The sequence below is a fragment of the Mustela erminea genome, chromosome 18, assembly GCF_009829155.1.
Source record: "Mustela erminea isolate mMusErm1 chromosome 18, mMusErm1.Pri, whole genome shotgun sequence".
Classification (NCBI taxonomy): domain Eukaryota; kingdom Metazoa; phylum Chordata; class Mammalia; order Carnivora; family Mustelidae; genus Mustela; species Mustela erminea.
This window is the reverse complement of record NC_045631.1, coordinates 42,506,024-42,523,875: the sequence shown is the minus strand read 5'-3', so window position 1 is coordinate 42,523,875 and position 17,852 is coordinate 42,506,024. Positions and strand designations below refer to the sequence as shown.

At 48.4% G+C, this 17,852-nt stretch overlaps 1 protein-coding gene across 1 annotated transcript; it reads left to right on the top strand.

Moving 5' to 3' along the window:
- Window positions 1-3,530: 3,530 nt before the first annotated feature.
- LOC116577079 (alanyl-tRNA editing protein Aarsd1) lies at window positions 3,531-12,158 on the top strand. The gene is made up of 12 exons (XM_032319808.1): window positions 3,531-3,657; window positions 3,792-3,923; window positions 5,922-6,081; window positions 6,748-6,805; window positions 7,217-7,373; window positions 7,466-7,582; window positions 7,800-7,930; window positions 8,325-8,391; window positions 8,583-8,674; window positions 9,152-9,206; window positions 10,383-10,477; window positions 11,912-12,158. The coding sequence occupies exons 1-12, from the start codon at window positions 3,619-3,621 to the stop codon at window positions 12,045-12,047; spliced, it is 1,239 nt and encodes a 412-aa protein (XP_032175699.1). The 5' UTR covers window positions 3,531-3,618; the 3' UTR covers window positions 12,048-12,158.
- Window positions 12,159-17,852: the final 5,694 nt, after the last annotated feature.

Below are 17,852 nucleotides of genomic sequence, written 5' to 3'. Positions count from 1 at the left end.
ATAGGGTTTATATTGCTAAGATATAGACATAGTTTAATAATTGAAATAATATAGAAGAGTATAAAATTTATTTATTAAAGATTTTTATTTTTATTTTTTTATTTTTTTAAAATATTTTATTTATTTATCAGAGAGAGAGGGGGGGAGAGAGCGAGCACAGGCAGACAGAATGGCAGGCAGAGGCAGAGGGATAAGCAGGCTCCCTGCCGAGCAAGGAGCCCGATGTGGGACTCGATCCCAGGATGCTGGGATCATGACCTGAGCCGAAGGCAGCTGCTTAACCAACTGAGCCACCCAGGTGTCCCAAGATTTTTAAAGTGATTTTATTTATTTATTTGAGAGAGAGAGAGAGAGGCAGAGCGCTCACATGAATGGAATGGAGGGGCAGAGGGAGAGGAAGAGGCAGATTCCCTGCTGAGCAGGGAGCCCAACATGGGACTCAATCTCAGGACCCCAAGATCATGACCCAAGTGGAACCGACTCAGGCCAACCTACTGAGCCTTCCACTTCAGAGCCTGGGTGCCCTGAAGGGTATAAAATTTAAAGTAGAATTTGTATTCCCTCAATAGGGGTAGCCACTTTTTTTTTTTTTTTTTTTTAAGATTTTATTTATTTGAGAGAGAGACCGAGAGAGACAGAGCACAAGCAGGGCAGGGGGAGAGGGACAAGCAGACTCCCTGCTGAGCAAGGATCCCCCCCCCCCCCGCCCCGCAACATGGGGCTCCATCCCAGGATTTTGGGATCATGACCTGAGCCAAAGGCAGACGCCTAACCAAATGAGGCACCCAGGTGTCTCACTGTAACCAGTGTTAAAAGTATCTAATTATTTTGTTTTTTTTTTTAATATTTTATTTATTTGACAGAGAAATATCACAAGTAGGCAGAGAGGCAGGCAGAAAGAGGTGGGGGGGGGGAAGCAGGCTCCCCGCTGAGCAGAGAGCCCTATGCAGGGCTCGATCCCAGGACCCAGAGACCATGACCTGAGCTGAAGGCAGAGGCTTAACTGACTGAGCCATATAGACAATAGAATATAAGCCAAAGCAGTGTGTCTACATAATTAGAATCATACTATGCACATCTTGAGCCCTGGTTTTTGTACTTAATATATATTGGGACTCTTTCCAAATTAATATATACAGATCTCCCTCTTTTTCAGGGCTACATGGTATTCAATTGAGTATATTGTCCATAATTTAGCTGATTCCTTATTGAGGGACATTTAAGTTGTTGTTGGTCTTTTTCAGTTTTCAAACAATGCTGTAATGAACGTTTGAAAATATATATCTTTACATATCTGGAAAGAATATCTGTAAAGTAGATTTCTAGAAGTGGAATTGCCAGGTCAAAGAGTAGTTACATTTATTTATTTTTAAAAAGATTTTATGTATTTATTTATTTGACAGACAGAGATCACAAGTAGGCAGAGAGGCAGGCAGAGAGAGAGGGGGAAGCAGGCTCCCTGCTGAGCAGAGAGCCCGATGCAGGGCCAGTGTTATGCCCCAATAATGGGTCCGTGATTAAAGGAGCGAGACTGATACAAAGCGAAGGTCAAGCAAAGCTTTATTTCGCGCCAAGCATCAAGGATCAGACCGACCGTCAAACAGACGGGTCGGGGCCGGCCCTTACAGAGAGGAGGACTTCTCCCTGCTTTCCAGACTAACTTTTATAGAGCAAAGGCCATGTGGTTGGGCCTGGCCACACACAGGTGGCTAATTGAATTACAATTCACCCCACAGTAGCCATAGAAACTAGCCCATCACCCTGATAGCTAGGAGACAGTATGCGTCTCCATTGATTGGATGTCTCCATCTGGCCTGACCCACCTTCGTATTTGAGGTTTGTTCCCTGAGGCTGGTTTCCGGGACTTGTTTTTAAGTAAGTCCCTTGGGGGAAGGGGAGTAGGGACAGTTTAAGGGTTAAAAAACAATGTTATTGGGGGCGCCTGAGTGGCTCAGTGGGTTAAAGCCTCTGCCTTCGGCTTGGGTCGTGATCCCAGGGTCCTGGAATCGAGCCTCTGCTCAGCAGGGAGCCTGTTCCTTCCTCTCTCTCTGCCTGCCTCTCTGCCTACTTGTGATTTCCATCTGTCAAATAAATAAATACAATCTTAATAAAAAAACCCAACAATGTTATTGTTTAAGCTCAATGGAAGCCTCTGGCTAAAATATAAAAATACAAAATAGGTCCTTACACCCAGGACCCTGAGATCATGACTTTAGCCAAAGGCAGAGGCTTTAACCCACTGAGTCACCCAGGCGCCCACAAGTAGGTACATTTAAACATTTTGATAGCTGTTGCCAAGTTGCTCTTAGATGAAATTGAACAGCTTCCTGCTCCCACCAACCAAGTGCAGTATTCTCCAAAACTTTTTAGATATTTGTGAAGGTAAAAAGGTATACCTGATTTAATGTACTTTTATTAATTATAAGGTGTTCATTTTAATTTTTATTAGTAATTGGTATTTCTTTTAAGGAGCTCTGTCTATATGTTTGCCCATTTTACTGTTGACATTAAAAAAATCTGATAATAAGTTACATTTGTATCATGCTTTACAATTTACTAAGTCTATATATTATCTCATTAAAATTTTTTGAACCACAAATCAACCTTATAATTAGGTCTTTTCTTCATAGGTGATTGAACAGGTCATAATAAGTGGCAGAATTGGGACTTGAGCTTGTAAAGCATGTGTCCCTCCTCTTACCCACAGTTCTGAAAACCAAAAAGTTCTGAAAATTCATTTGGCAGCAAAACCTAACCTAAAAAGACGTGCTACTTATAGTATTTGTTTATTTTGTGTAGTGCATTTATTTCTCAGCATAAATGTGTTTGATGACATGTTTGCTCGAGTGTGTTACATAACAGATGGGGTATGCTCAGCATTATTACCTAAAATCCCAAAAGTCCTAAATTTTGAAACACCTGGAGTCTTCAGACTTTATTATTAGCTGATTCAAGAGAGCAGGAAGTTAATTTTAATATCTAATCCGTTTAACGTTTTAAGGTACTGATTACAGTTTGTAACTTGCTTATCTACACTCTCCATTTAGGTAGCACTAGCGACCTGTAGTTACTGAGTGCATGTGATTATTGAGCCACTGAGATGTGGCCACTGCACGCGGAGATGTGCTTTAAGTGCAAAATACACATCAGCTTTCGAACTTTGTGCGGAAAAAATCTCACTCATTTTTGCCTTCGTTATTACACATTGACATAATATTCTGGATCTGCTGCTTTCAATACAACGTTAGCATATGGGGCTTGCACTAATTTCCATTGGGCAGCCCTGCCGTCTATCCAAATCCGTACCACCCAGCCGAGAATGCGCGGGGCTAAACTGAATGCTTTGACAAGTTCAGGCCGCGTGTAGTTTTGTTTTATTTTGTCTTCTGGTCCTTTCCAAAGTCTTCGCACCGTTGGCAGGCACCCCAGAACTCTTGCAAATCGCAAATCTCAAATCGCGTTTGCAGTAAATTTGTCCAAGCCACACCCCCGTCCTTTGCCCTCTTGATTCTGCGCAGAAGAGACGCGCCCGCAGTGAAGATTGTCCCACGCGGCTCTCCGTCGGCCAGCCGGCTTTCCAGTGTGTGCAACTTCCCGCGTCCCCGGGAGACGGTGGCGATGGCGTTCCGGTGTCAGCGGGACAGCTACGCCCGCGAGGTACGGCTGGCTGGGCGAGGGCGCGTGGGGCGGTGGGGGAGGAGGGCGCCGCGTGGAGCAGGGTGCTGAGGGAGACTCAGTTCCGGTAGCCTGAGGGCTGGGGTCGGGCTTATTTTCTGTCCCTCTATGCGCAGTTCACCACCACCGTGGTCTCCTGCAGCCCCGCCGAGCTGCAGACCGAAGGCAGCAACGGCAAGAAGGAGGTGTTGAATGGCTTCCATGTGGTGCTGGAAGACACGCTGCTCTTCCCCGAGGGCGGGGGACAGGTACCAGCCCCGCGCCTCACCGCGATCCCCTCCCAGGAAGCCCCTCATTCCTTTCTGCTCAGGTGGGAAACGCCCTCCTGCCCTTCTCCCCCAGCCTTGATGCAGATCGAAGTTCGTTCAGTTCCGGTCATTTGTTCACCCAACAGATATTTGTTGGGCTGTAACGTATGCTGTGTGCTTATTTCAGGGACTAAGGATAAGGAGTGAACAAGGTAGCATCTGTACATATGTAGAATACTTATCAGAGAAGACAGACGAAGTGGTAAATAAAATAGAATGCCCGGTATAGTAAGTGCTGTAAAGAAAATTAAAGTTTGAGGGAAAGACAGTGCTGGGATGTTCTCCTAGGTAGGGGGCAAGTTATTTCATAGACCGAAGTGAAGTGAGGGGGTAAGCCATTGCAGTTACCTAATCGGGCTGGTGGGGAAGGGGCAAGTATATCCAGGCAGCAAGAATAACAAGTGCAAAGGAACTAGGCATTAGCTTAGAATATGTGCCAGGGACTGGAAAGGATTCCCCCAAGGGAGCACAGCAGACGATGGGTTTATCAGTGCTGTGATGGCGTAGGAACAAGGTCCAGTGTGAACATGGGAACGGGGCGTAATAGCAGCAAAAAGGTGGGCATTATGGAAGAGGCTTTTCCAGCAGGGATAACAGCACAGACAAAGGCAAGGAAGCCCGAAGGAATCTGACATGTGTAGCTAACTGCATCGTTGAGTGTAGTTGGATCCTGTGGTGTGTATTGATGGCAGGCTGGAGATGACCGTGGGAAGGTAAATTGGAGCCAGTTCAGAGGGACTTGAAGGATGTGTTAAGGTGTGTGGACTTCATTCGAGAAGCTGTGGTGAGGGGCGCCTGGGTGGCACAGTCCATTAAGCATTCGACTCTTGGTTTTGGCTCAGGTCATAATCTCAGTGTCGTGGGTTCGAGCCCTGCGTTGGGCTCTGCACTCAGCACAGAGTCTGAGGTTCTCTCTGCCTCTGCCTCTCTTACTCCTGCTCTTGCTCTCTCAAATAAAAAAGAATAAATGTTAAAAAAAAAAAAAAAAAGAAGCTCTGGTGAGCCATGGAGGTACTTATGCAAAGAAATGACACAAGAGAACATGTTTAGTAAACTTGGAAGAAAGTTCTGATGTCACACGGGTGTTATCATTATTATAGGGATTTTCTGCCGAAGGAAGACCTGTGACCTCAGGCAACTACAGGAGGACTCATCTTATACATCATTTCTTTCAGGAAGTCTTCCCTAGTTCGTTGAGACTATTAGGTCTCTTTCCTCTGAGCTCTAGAACAGTGTTCTTTTTACACTGTGACTTGTCTTGGATCATATTGCAATGACCTGGGTGTATGTCTGTTCTCTAGACTCTGAAGTTCCATGAGGGGCCTGGTCTGGTTTACATTGTATTCTTGGTAGCAGTGTCTTGTAAGCAGTTGGCAGTAGATACCTTTTTTTCTTTTTTTAAAATGAATGACGGTTTTTGTTTATTTATTTTTTTTTAAGTAAACTCTATGTGCCGCATGGGGCTCAAACTCAGACCCCAAGATCAAGAGGCACGGGTTCCACTGACTGAGCCAGCCAGGTGTCCCTGAAATGAGTGAATGGTTTTGACTCTTAGTAGTGCCAAGGATGGAGTGGAAGGAGGGAGGAAAATTCAAACCATTTTAGAAACTATTGAATAATAAGAATCTAAATTAAGGCGTGAGAGTGATGATTAAGATTCTTCGGATTTTACTAAAATCTTCATTGCTGTAGTTAATAATCTTTCTTTCAATTCTGTTATTTTGTTCTGAAGAACAATATGTATGGGTGTTCAGGGTAAAGAGAACAGAGTCTCTCATGGAACAAAGTGGACCACCTCTCTTGCCATTGCCTCTTCTCCTTTAGGGAATCTCAAATTCCGGGAGTGTTTCTCGCACACTTTCCCTAGAGGGTGTTTGTATCCAAGAGTTAAGGTGAGCTCTGCCTCCCGCCACTGATTAGCTTTATGTCTTTCCCCAGCCTGATGACCGCGGTACAATCAATGACATCTCTGTGCTGCGAGTGACCCGCCGGGGGGCCCAGGCTGATCATTTCACACAGACACCGCTGGCTCCCGGGACTGAGGTCCAGGTCCGGGTGGACTGGGAGCGGAGGTTTGACCACATGCAGCAGCATTCGGGTAGGTGGGGCGGCGTGGGGCAGGAGGGCCGGTTGCCATGCGTGGGGATGCCATGATGATTGAGATTTGATTTGGGTTCTCTAGGAGGTAACCTTTTGTAAAGGACAGACACTCAGAATCAGCTCCCATTCAGGCAGGATATGATAAGTGGTATAAAAACAACATGAACAGGGGCAGACAGAGAGCAAGCAGGGAGAGCAGCAGGCAGAGGGAGAAGCAGGCTCCCCGCCGAGCAGGGAGCCCAGTGCGGGTCACGATCCCAGGATCCTGGGATCATGACCTGAAGCAGACCCTTAGCAGACTGAGCCACCCTGGTGCCTCATCATGAGGATTTTCGTATTTATTTATTCATTTGTTAATTATTTTTAGAGATTGTACAGGAGGGAGAGAGAAAAGAATCTTAAGCAGACTCCATGTACAGTGGAGCCTGGTGTGGGGCTCGATCCCATAACCTCGAGATCATGACCATAGCAGAGATCAAGAGTCAGATGCTTAAGTGACTGAGCCAGCCAGGTGTCCCCTCATGAGGATTTTCAGTGAAATATCTGTCAAGAGTATGAGCCAGTGCTCGGCAGTTCTTCAGCCGGGAGTGTCTGTGATGATATCGTGGGGATATGTGGCCGGCTACTCAGCTCACTGTTCATGTCTCTCGCTCTTTCTGCTCAGGGCAGCATCTCATCACAGCCGTTGCTGACCATCTCTTTGGGTTGAAGACCACATCATGGTGAGCAGGGGGCAGAAGACTAACCATAGGTCACAGGTCCCCAGCTGCCAGCTCCTTTCCCAGTAATGGGTTAGGGGGAGAAAAGAACATGTAGTATTCACAATCTGCTGTGTTCACCTCTTCCCCTTACGTAGGGTAGCGGGTGTCCTTGTGTGTCTCAGGGGACACGCTTGGATGGGGGAAGGAAAGGACGTGGAATTGGGAGCCCAGAGACCTAGGGGGTGAATTTTGGCTACACGATCTTGCTCACATTCCTTCTTAACCCTCACCTGTGAAAAGGAATTGACAGTCTCTACCTTGCGGGTTCTTATGAGCATTAAATAAGATAATCTATACAGACCTTCTCTGGAAACCGTCTTATGTTATTGTGGTCGTCCTCAGCATCCGGTGACCACCCACTTCTTCTGGCAGGGAGTTAGGGCGAGCCCGGAGTGTGATTGAACTGGACAGCCCCTCTGTGACTGCGGAGCAGGTGGCTGCCATCGAGCAGAGCGTCAATGAAAAAATCAGGGCCCGGCTGCCTGTGAACGTGCGAGAGCTGAGCCTGGATGACCCGGAGGTGGAACAGGTGAGGGAGAGCCGATCGGACAGCGTCTGTAGAACGGCCCTCCGAGGGCCCCTCCTCAGAAGTCAGACGCCCCTTCTCCCTCCGTGTTCCAGGTGAGGGGCCGGGGTTTGCCGGACGATCATGCGGGACCCGTTCGAGTTGTTACCATCGAGAGTGTTGATGCCAACATGTGCTGTGGGACCCATGTTAGCAATCTCAGTGACCTTCAGGTAGGTGAAGAGGGCTCCTGAGTGGGAGGGAGAGTGTTAGGGAAGTGGGGATCATGACTAGTTGGGAGTGATTGAGGGGGACAGTGGAGGAGCCTTCGGTGAAGTCACTCCTTTCTTGCTTCTGAGCTGGGGGCAGGTGTAGGGAGCTCCTACCCTCAGGTCTCACTCCCACTGCGGTTCGTGCATGTGAGCGTGCTCCCACCCTTGCCTCATGTAGGTCATTAAAATTCTGGGCACCGAGAAAGGGAAAAAGAACAAGACCAACCTGGCGTTTCTGGCCGGGAACCGGGTGCTGAAGTGGATGGAAAGAAGCCATGGAAGTGAAAAAGCACTGACTGCGCTGCTGAAGTACGATCCCTGCCCCCTGCCCCCTGCCCCCTGCCCCCTGCCTTGGCTCGCTGCCCCTGTCCCTGCCACTGCCTCCTGCTCCTTGCCCCTGCCCTGTCCCCATGTCTGAGGTCCTGCATGCCCCAAGCTCAGCTCTCCTACGGGTCGGGAAGACCACAATCTCTAATCACAGTGGGGTGAGATGCAGTCGTAAGTGATCAAGCACTTGGGACAGTGAGTCAGACCCACACAACATGGCTTGTTCCTTTATATCTTCTTTCTCAGTTGCTTAGGAACGTCCTGGGGTCCCTATCTGGAGGGAGGTGCACTGTCAAGAAGGGCCTCGTGGATTTACGCCTCGCACCACAAGTCTTTTGGAAAGCTGGGCGGGTGACCAGGCGCCTTTCCCTTGCAGGTGTGGAGCGGAGGATCACGTGGAAGCCGTGAAGAAGCTACAGAACTCAACTAAGCTCTTGCAAAAGGTGACTTCCTCCTCAGAGGGTGCAGAGGGCAGCGGCTATGCCTGGAGTAGGCTCCCCAGGCCTGAGCCCTAGGCCCACCCGGCTGTGGGGTTCAGCAGAGCGGGAGGGAGGCGAGAGCCAAGTGGCGGGAAGATGTGATGAACTCCCGCCTGTTAATCCTTCTATCTGCTGAGTGATGGCGTCCATTTCAGAACAACCTGAATCTGCTCAGAGACCTGGCCGTGCACGTGGCCCACAGTCTCCGGAACAGCCCGGACTGGGGCGGTGTGGTCACATTACACAGGTGAGAGACGAGGCGTGGGAGCGCTGGGCTCGGGGCTCAGCCTCTTCCCTGTGTGCTGTGCATCATGGGAGGCGGGTTGCCCGCTGATTTCTCCAGACTGAGCAGAACCTAGGAGATGCATTACCTTCCAGTATACCTTTATCCTCCAGACGTCCTGGGTTCAATAAGAGCATCTTCCCAGCAATGCTGTGACTGTAACTTTCACCACCAGGTTCCCTCACCCCCTTCACCGTCTACCAGCTCTCTCCTTCCCTGGGTGATCTGGTTTGAGAGAGGCACACACGAGTGCAAGGCAGTCTGGGAAATGCTGAGAAGGCCTTGTTGCTGGCCGTCAGCCGCACTCTTAGTCCTCGCTAAGGGAGTCTGGGACTTTGCACAGACAGCAGTAAGGCCAGCCTCGTGAGGAGGAACGGGGCTCCGTGCGATTTCCCAGCTCCCGCTCCAAGCCGGCTGTCATGTCTGTGTCCTTTGTTTTAGGAAGGAGGGTGATTCTGAGTTCATGAATATCATCGCCAATGAGATTGGGTCAGAGGTAAGAGGGGTGTGAGATTCTCTGTCCTTAGTGGAGACTGAAGTGAGGGACATTAGTTTAAGTCCTTCACATGAACACATAAGGGCAGGGAATAGAAGTTCATCTGGTTCTAGTTTTTGTTGTTGTTCTTTTTAGCACTAGCTAAAGCCAAGCTCTGTTTTAGGTGCTGAGTTGGATCTAGGATATTGACCTTTCTGGGGCTACGACAGTTAACAGCTTCTGAGTTTCTCTTACCAGAGCTGGAACTCCTCCAAGCCACACAGATCGACGTGTGTCCAAGGCCTGGTTTTAGAAGTAATGGGGCTGGTGAGGCCCTTTGAGGGCCGTCCCTTCCACTTTCCTTTGCCTCTGGCTTCCTGATAGTCACAACTTCGTGATTTCCCAGTCTCTCTCTCTCTCTCTCTTTTTTTTTAAGATTTTATTTATTTATTTGACAGAGATCACAAGTAGGCAGAGAGGAAGGCAGGTGTCGGGGGGACAGACTCCCCACTGAGCAGAGAGCCCAATGTGTGGGTCGATCCCACGACCCCAAGATCATGAGCTGAGCTGAAGTGAGCTGCTTAACCCACTGAGTCACCCAGGCGCCCCTCCCAGTCTCTCTTTTAGTGTATGTTTTTTTTTTTGTAATTCCGTGTAGAGTGTACTGATTCTCAGGGAGCTCACCCTGGAATCTGGGAGGCAAATGTGTATGTCCACATACTGAGGGTGGTCAGTACTAGGGATGGAGGAGCAGGTCACCTGAAAGAGTGGGGAGGCCCCAGGGCAGGGGGCTGGAGGACTACTTAGTGGTCCTCGGACAGACGGGAGCAAAGTCCACCAGGCAGGGGGAGATAGGGAGCTTTAGTCAGTGGCAGGCACGGGGTGCATGGGGGAAGGCAGTGGCCAGGTTGCAAGGGTAGGTGGGAGTCAGGTCACAAAAGGCACTTAGCACCTGGCCATGGTCAGCAGCCTTCTGCCTCCCCCAACTTCTTGATGTTTAATCCAAGTTCCCATAGTCATTCTTGAAGTTTCTTGGCCCCGGTAGGCCAGAGTACAGGGGCTGCATCATCACTCATCAGAGCATCCCTCATAGTTCAGGGGCAAAAATTTGATCTTGACTGAGGAGAGGGCAGGGTTTAGGGGGATTGACCCCACTTTCTTAGGTATCAAGGCTTATCTCCTTATCTTACCTCGTAGGAGACCCTTCTGTTCTTAACTGTGGGCGATGAGAAAGGTGCTGGGCTCTTCTTACTGGCAGGGCCGGCCGAGGCCGTGGAGACACTGGGCCCCAGGTAATCTGTGGACTGCCTGCACTGACCAGTAGGGGTGGCCTTTGCCCGATGGAAAGGACCATCATCCCTGTGATCGCATTTTGATTCACATCATGGGCATGGGAGGTGGGCCGAGTGGGAATAAGTGCCCCTGCCGTCATTTCTAATTTTGCAGGTAAGGGACAGCATGTCCTGTGTGGCAGAACTAAGACTCAGACTTGGGACCTTTTAAGATTTTATTTATTTATTTGACAGACAGAGATCATAAGTAGGCAGAGAGGCAGACAGAGAGAGAGAGGAAGGGAAGCAGGCTCCCTGCTGAGCAGAGAGCCCGATGTGGGGCTCAATCCCAGGACCCTGAGACCATGACCTGAGCCGAAGGCAGAGGCTTAACCCACTGAGCCACGCAGGTGCCCCCAAAATTAGGATTTTAAGATGAAATAAAAATAGGCATTGATCTAGTTGTTGTGGAAAAATTAGAACTTTGTTGGATTTCTGTACCTTTGTACTGTTGTTTGTTTACTTTAAATTAGATACAGAGGTGGAGTGCCCCACACTCTTTCTGGTGTTGAGGGTTTTCCAAGTCCCAAAGGAGAACATAAGAATGTATGTCTCTCTCCCTATTTATTTATAAGATTTTACTTGAGAGAAAAGTAGAAGATGGGCAAGGAAGAGAGGAGCAAAGGGAAAGGGAGAAGCAGGGACCCTGGCATGGGCTCGATCCCAGGACCCAGAGATCATGACCTGAGCTGAAGGCAGTTGCTTAACCGACTGAGCCACCTGAGCACCCCAGGAAAATGTCAGAATTTAAAGCACAGGTCCCTGACAGGCAGCCAGATGTGGCCTGTAGACTGGTTTGGCCTGAGTCCTATTTTAAATTTTCAAAATCAATTATTTCATTTTCAAATTGGGTATTTATATAAAAATACAGAGTTCTAGCTTTTCTCAGAAAAGACAAACAGGCCCACTCTGGCGACACTGGGCCTGCATCCCCGCATGGCAGTAGCTGCAAGGAAGGGGGTGGTGGCACTCTCTTTAGACAGGACAGGCTCGACCACTGCTGCAGTCCCCCCTTCTCCACACCCCCAGCTGCCGCACTGCTGCGTTTGTGTCTGCAGCCCCTTACCTCTGGTGGACACTCACCTTGCTCTCTGGAGGTTCCTGTAATTAATGTAGCACGCCCCCACACCCGTTTCTAGATATTTCCATTGTGTTTTTTTTTAATACCTGGAATAAGTACTAGTTCATTTTTTGTTCCCCCAGTTACTCTTAAACAGTAAACATCGTACTTCTGTATCTGTGCACACATGCAGGTGTTTTTAAGAAGGATTTGTAGAAGTTTCTGCTCTTCCTTTCCCTCTCCTCGGCCCTGGGGGAAAGACTTGGGGCTGCCTTTGGTTTTTCTGTGGCTTTTCCCTCAAAGATGTCCTCCCTGACTGTGTCTCTACTCCCCAGGGTGGCTGAGGTTCTGGAGGGCAAAGGAGCTGGGAAGAAAGGCCGCTTCCAGGGCAAGGCCACCAGGATGAGCCGGCGGGGAGAGGTGCAGGCCCTCCTCCAGGACTATATCAGTACTCAGAGCGCGGAGGAGTGAGGACTTGGTCCCTGGGGCTCCTGCCATTGAGAACGGGCCTCCTGTGACCACAGAAAGAGTGTCTTGGACAATAAAATAGTTTGACTTGAAATAGTCATGGTACCACATGCACATGACTGGTGTATGTAGTATTCTGTGCGGTGTGTATGCTGTAAGTAAGGATCTGTAAATAAGCAGCTTTCTCATGGGCCCCTGTTAGGCATAACCTCCAGCAGGGAGCATTACGGGGATGAAGGGTACTGATTTCTCTGAAGCAGCTGCAACTTTTCTTCCTGTGGAAACGTAACCACCCAAGGGGAGGGCCAGCCAGTCTGGAGGCTCGACCGAGGGCTTCAGTTCATTCAGATCTCCTTGTTTTGTTGTCCGTATTTTCCTAGTCCTGTGCTTGAGAACTAAAAAGCATCAGTGACTTTGCAAATAGGTCAAGAGGCCCTAGAAATACAGGAGAAGGAGGCTCCATGCCTGCTACTGCGGCGGCGAAGGGACGGAGAGAGGTGTGGAAGACCAACCCAAAGAGAGCTGGCGTCAGACCAGTGCGCCTTTAGAATCATCGTGAGAGCGGCCTGTAATGATCAGAGGGAGACAAAGTAGTTCTAGATTTGTGTGCATCTAACAATAGCCTCAGAATACATAAAGCAGAAATTGACCCCTAAAGAAGGAGCATGAACTCATACTTGGTGGAAGATTTAAACTGATCTTTGAGTAACTGATGGGACAAGAGGAAGAATGACCTTGAGGTTAAGAGCATACACGTTGGGGTTTCATAGACCTGAGTGGAAATCCTGGCTCTGTGCACCCAGGGGTGGTAAAACTAGAAAAGAAAGCCAAGAGGTGATTCATTTTACTCTTTTTTTTTTTAAAGACTTTATTTATTTATTTGACAGAGACCACAAGTAGGCAGAGAGGCAGAGGGGGGGGGAAGCAGGCTCCCCGCCGAGCAGAGAGCCCGATGCAGGGCTCGATCCCAGGACCCTGAGATCATGACCCGAGGAAGGCAGAGGCCTAACCCACTGAGCCACCCAGGCGCCCCAGAGGTGATTCATTTTAAAAGGACGGCATTTACCTCTGGGGGAAGGGCGTGAAACGGGATGGAGAAGGGACCCAAGACGGGTGGGTGGGGGGTTTCTGGGGTGTTGGCAATGTTCTGTGTCCTTGAACTTGGAATTTACATAGCTGTTGGCTTTATAGTTACTCATTATATGGTTTTATTCCACAACGTTCTCTTTCACCATCTAGGAATACAACAACAACAACAACAAAAAATCTGGGTTCTGTCACTTGTTTGCCTTGGGAACGTGTTTTTTGTTTTTTCAGACTTTAGTTTGGTCCCCAGCAAAGTGGCCATCATGGCAGCACTTAAATGCTCTGGGGTGTGGTGGAGTAACACATTCAGCTGTAAGTGGGGGAGCCACTTTGTTCCCCGAGATGACCTGAGAACACTTAATTTTTGATTGCCTAGATGTTTTGTTCCCCTTTACCTGCAGACTGAGTGTTGATTGTAAGTACAGTGGGCCCCTGGGTTGATACAGCTCTGGTGGGGAATCATTTTCCCTCAGGTCAAGGCCCCCTGAGGAGAGCTGACAGTGTCCACTTGGTCTTCTCCCAAAGAGAATGAAGCTGAGATGACTCTCTGGTAAGCTCAAAAGTCACAAGGCAGAATACTTGTCAGGACAGGAGTCCGGTCTGAAGACTTCAGCCAGAGTTAGGAGGCGGGTTAGAGCCCGGCTGCACGGGTGGAGGTGGGGCAGAAGGATGGGGAATTTGAGTTTCTGAGGCAAAATTTAGGCATTGACACTGTATCAGTAGGTTGCCTTGGAGAATGGAAGGTATCCTCAAGAGATTTTTTTTTTAAATTTTTCTTTTCAGCCTAACGGTATTCATTTTTTTTTTTTTAAATATTTTAAAGAGGTTTTATTTATTTATTTATTTATTTTTAAAGATTTTACTTTTAAGTAATCTCTATACCCAATGTGGGGCTTGAACTCACAACCCCGAGATCAAGAGTTGTGTGCTCTACCAACTGATCCAGCCAGGGCCCCAAGAAATTTTTTTTTTTTTTTTAAGATTTTATTTATTCTTTTGACAGACAGAGATTACAAGTATACAGAGAAGCAGGGAGAAAGAGGAGGAAGCAGGCTCCCTGCTGAGCAGAGAGCCTGATGTAGGGCTCCATCCCAGGACCCTGAGATCATGACCTGAGCTGAAGGCAGAGGCTTTAACCCACTGAGCCACCCAGGCACCCCCCAAGAAATTTTTTAAATGTATTTTTAGTCTTTCCCTTGCCACAGACAACCACTGTTACCAATCTCTGATGTATCCTTTGGTGGTGTTTTTTCACAGCTGTGCACAAATCATCTCTCTTTTAAAACATGGCAGCACAGTCCTTGGCAACTTGCTTTTCTCAGTTAAATGAGTGCCATGTTTTCAGAGAAAATTATGGTATAAAGGTCATGCAGTACAAAATAGATTCATTGGTGGGAGATGGAGATGTAATATTCACCTGACAGAAGATTCCTTACTTGGACCTTCAGCAGAGACCCATTTGAATTCATTTTCGTGTGTGTGTGTGTGTGTGTGTGTGTGTGAGAGAGAGAGAGAGAGAGAGAGAGAGAGAGAGCGCTCTCCTTGTCCTCTGTTTCTGCTTCGTCAGGGTGTAATGAAAGAGCAGTGGGCTGGAGGCCACCCTTGCTGGCCATTACTCAGATGGGTTCCGCTCACAAAGACCTGGAGTAACCATTTCATTTGTGACCCAAACTTAGACACCTCTCAGGGCAAAAAGGGTGCCCCAGAACCACAGTCACAATCCAGGATAATCTCAGGAAAACCACGGTGTCCGGTCTCCCTGCCGAGACTCTCCCTGAGCTCTGGCTTCTTGACCTGACATGGCATCCTAAGAAAGAAGGAATTTTCTGGAATAACTCAAATAGGAAAATGCAGGGTCGGTTGTCTCTTGTGAGGTTCAGAAAACAAAGTAGAATGGGTTTATTCTAGAGTAACAAATGAGCACAAGCAGAATGACAGGTATTAGCACAAAATATGGTAGTTTTACCCACACACACACGGATCAAATATTCAGGAACATCGCTGTAACCCACTTTTACAGCATAGAAATCATAAGAAGGGGCCCATCCTTAAGTCTTAACGACTTAGGTGCCCGTGAGTTGCTGGAGACACACATACCGTGGCTCACCCAGGTGAGGGGCTTCCGTGTGACTGTCCGGGCACCTGTAGGTACTGGGTCAGATGTTAGTACGGAAAACAAGACATCAGATGAGAGACACGGAGACAGACTGAATTCGGGAGGGCACTATGCCCACATGTCCTGGAGCCCACCCCACCCTCTAGCCCTGAGTGGAAACCAGGGAGTCAGCCAAGCTATGCTGGAATGCCAGGTCTTTTCCTTAATAACTCAAACTCCTGGGCCTCCCTGGGAAAACAGATGGCCCCACATACCCCAGTGAAAAACCCTCTTGCAAAAAGCTTCTGTGTCTCCCATTCCTTTCCTGAATTAGATCCAAATGGTGACTAAAATGTCCTCAATGGAGGGCAACCAAGGCTATTCGGGAAAGAGTGATGGAGAAATTTCCTTCTTTTTCCAGAAAGGTCTGTACCTTCTGTGCAGACGATAGCCGGCAGAGGGCCAGGCTCTCAACAACGAAGGAAGGAGAGCAGTGTCCAGAGCAAAGAGGCTCCTGCAGGGATGGTCTCTCTCTCTCTCTCTCTCTCTCCCTTTCATCAACTCCCTGCAGGAGTACCCTGCTGTCAAGGCGTGCTGGGAAGTATCCCTCTCCGTCCTCAGACAACAACTTCAAAGCCAAGGTTTTCGGAAGTAGCAGAGGAATAAACATTTTCTCCTGGGCCAAGTCCTTCCCTCTTCCTTTCATCTCATCGAACTTGTTTTGATTGTTGTTGATCTGTGCATATAAGAAGCAACCACAGAGGTCATTTGTCCATTTAGTCCGCAGCCGCTTGTCGAGGGGGTCATGTGTGCTGGCCACTGTTCTGAGAAGCGGACCACACCGGTAAATAACACGGCTGCGGTCCCCTTGCTGACGGCAGGGACGGCCACGGAGGAGAGAGAGGGGAAAGAGACGAGCAAATAAATGTGAAATTATACACTCCGTCAAGTCACAGCGGAAAAGAACAGGGTGAAGTAGAAGAAGATAATGCAGGAGAGGGGAGCGGGTAGGGGGGGGTTGTGGTGGTCCCTCACCAGCGCCGGCTTCCAGGCCAGCTCAAATAAGGCAGTGTGCTGAAGAGACAAACAAAACCAGTGTATTTTGGGCGCCTGGGTGGCTCAGTGGGTTAAAGCCTCTGCCTTCGGCTCAGGTCATGATCTCAGGGTCATGGGATCGAGCCCCGCATCGGGCTCTCTTCAGTGGGGAGCCTGCTTCCTCCTCTCTCTGTCGTCTGCCTCTCTGCCTACTTGTGATCTCTCTCTGTCAAATAAATAAATAAAAATCTTAAAAAAAAAAAAAAAAACCAAACTGTATTTTGACAACTCTGGTGGTTCCCCTTCCAAGCAGGTGGACATTGCTGAGCCCTTTATAGAAATTTTAGAGCTGTGAATTGTCCCTGAGCCCCAGACAGGGACTAGGGTCTTAAAGGTGCTGCTGGATTCATTGAAGAGCCATATGTATTTTGGTGCTTCTTGTCTGACTGTTACAAAGAAGTTAGAGAGAGAGAGAGAAAAACCTGAAACTCATTTTGCTCTTCATCTAAATGAGCCTCTCCCACGTGGCTGGGCCATTTTTTCTGGCCCTGAGAGGCCACCTTTCTCCCCATTAGCAGAAGGGAAACACTATATCGCACCTAAGGAGAAAAGGGTGACAAAGAGGAGGCACCTGGGTGGCTCAGTCGGTTAAGTGTCTGACTCTTGATTTTGGCTGGGGTCATGATCTCAGGGTTACAAGATCAAGCCCTGCATCTGCTCGGTCCTGAGTGTGGGGCCTGCGTAAGATTCTCCTTCTGGATTCTCTCTCCCTCTGCTCTTCCCCCTCCCACATGCGTGCTCTCTCTTTCTCTTAAAAAGCATGACAAAAAGAGGATAATAAGGCATTATAGTTGAAGACCTCATGAACACAGGGAAGGCGTGCTTGATCAAAAAAACTTCTGCTGATTGCAGTTCAGGTACTGAAAACCAGAAGTCAGGGACACCTAGGTGGCTCAGTCATTAAGCATCTGCCTTCGGCTCAGGTCACGATCCCAGGGTCCTGGGATGGAGCCCCGCATCGGACTCCTTGCTCAGCGGGGAGCCTGCTTTTCCCTCTTCCTGCTGCTCCCCCTGCTTGTACTCTCTGTTAATCTCTCTGACAAATCAGTAAATAAAATCTTAAAAAAAAAAAAAAACAGACGCCAGTGCCACCACACACCTTTTATTTTATTATCGTTTGGCACTGTTTGATCATTGATTGGTATTAAACCAACACTTAGCCTAGTTCTGCCAGACACTGTTTGAAGCACTTCACAAATATTGACTCACGCGATTCTCATAACAACTCCGTGAGATAGAGCCTACTGTCACCCCCATTTTACAGATGAGGATACCGAGGCACAGAGGTAAGGAGCTTGCCCGAGGCCACTGAGCTGGGTGGCCTCTCTGTCCAGGTACCTTAAAAGATCACGTAGCTATATATATACACAAGATGAATATCCTTGTTTATAAACTAGTATCTCTCTCATGGTTAAATAAGTGATTTTAAGATGGGAGCATTTAAGGATCTCAAGGCTGTCTGGTGCCTTTGGCAAGGAAAAAGGATCAATTAAGCAATCTACAAATAGAAGTGAAAACCTTCCATTATAACA

What these genes read in the sequence shown, in the direction of transcription:
- LOC116577079 (XM_032319808.1), top strand. Translation starts at nt 3,619, where the DNA reads ATGGCGTTCCGGTGTCAGCGGGACAGCTACGCCCGCGAG. An exon ending in ATGACCCGGAGGTGGAACAG is followed by an intron (nt 7,374 to 7,465) that starts GTGAGGGAGAGC and finishes TCCGTGTTCCAG; the next exon opens with GTGAGGGGCCGGGGTTTGCC. An exon ending in GGTGTGGTCACATTACACAG is followed by an intron (nt 8,675 to 9,151) that starts GTGAGAGACGAG and finishes CCTTTGTTTTAG; the next exon opens with GAAGGAGGGTGATTCTGAGT.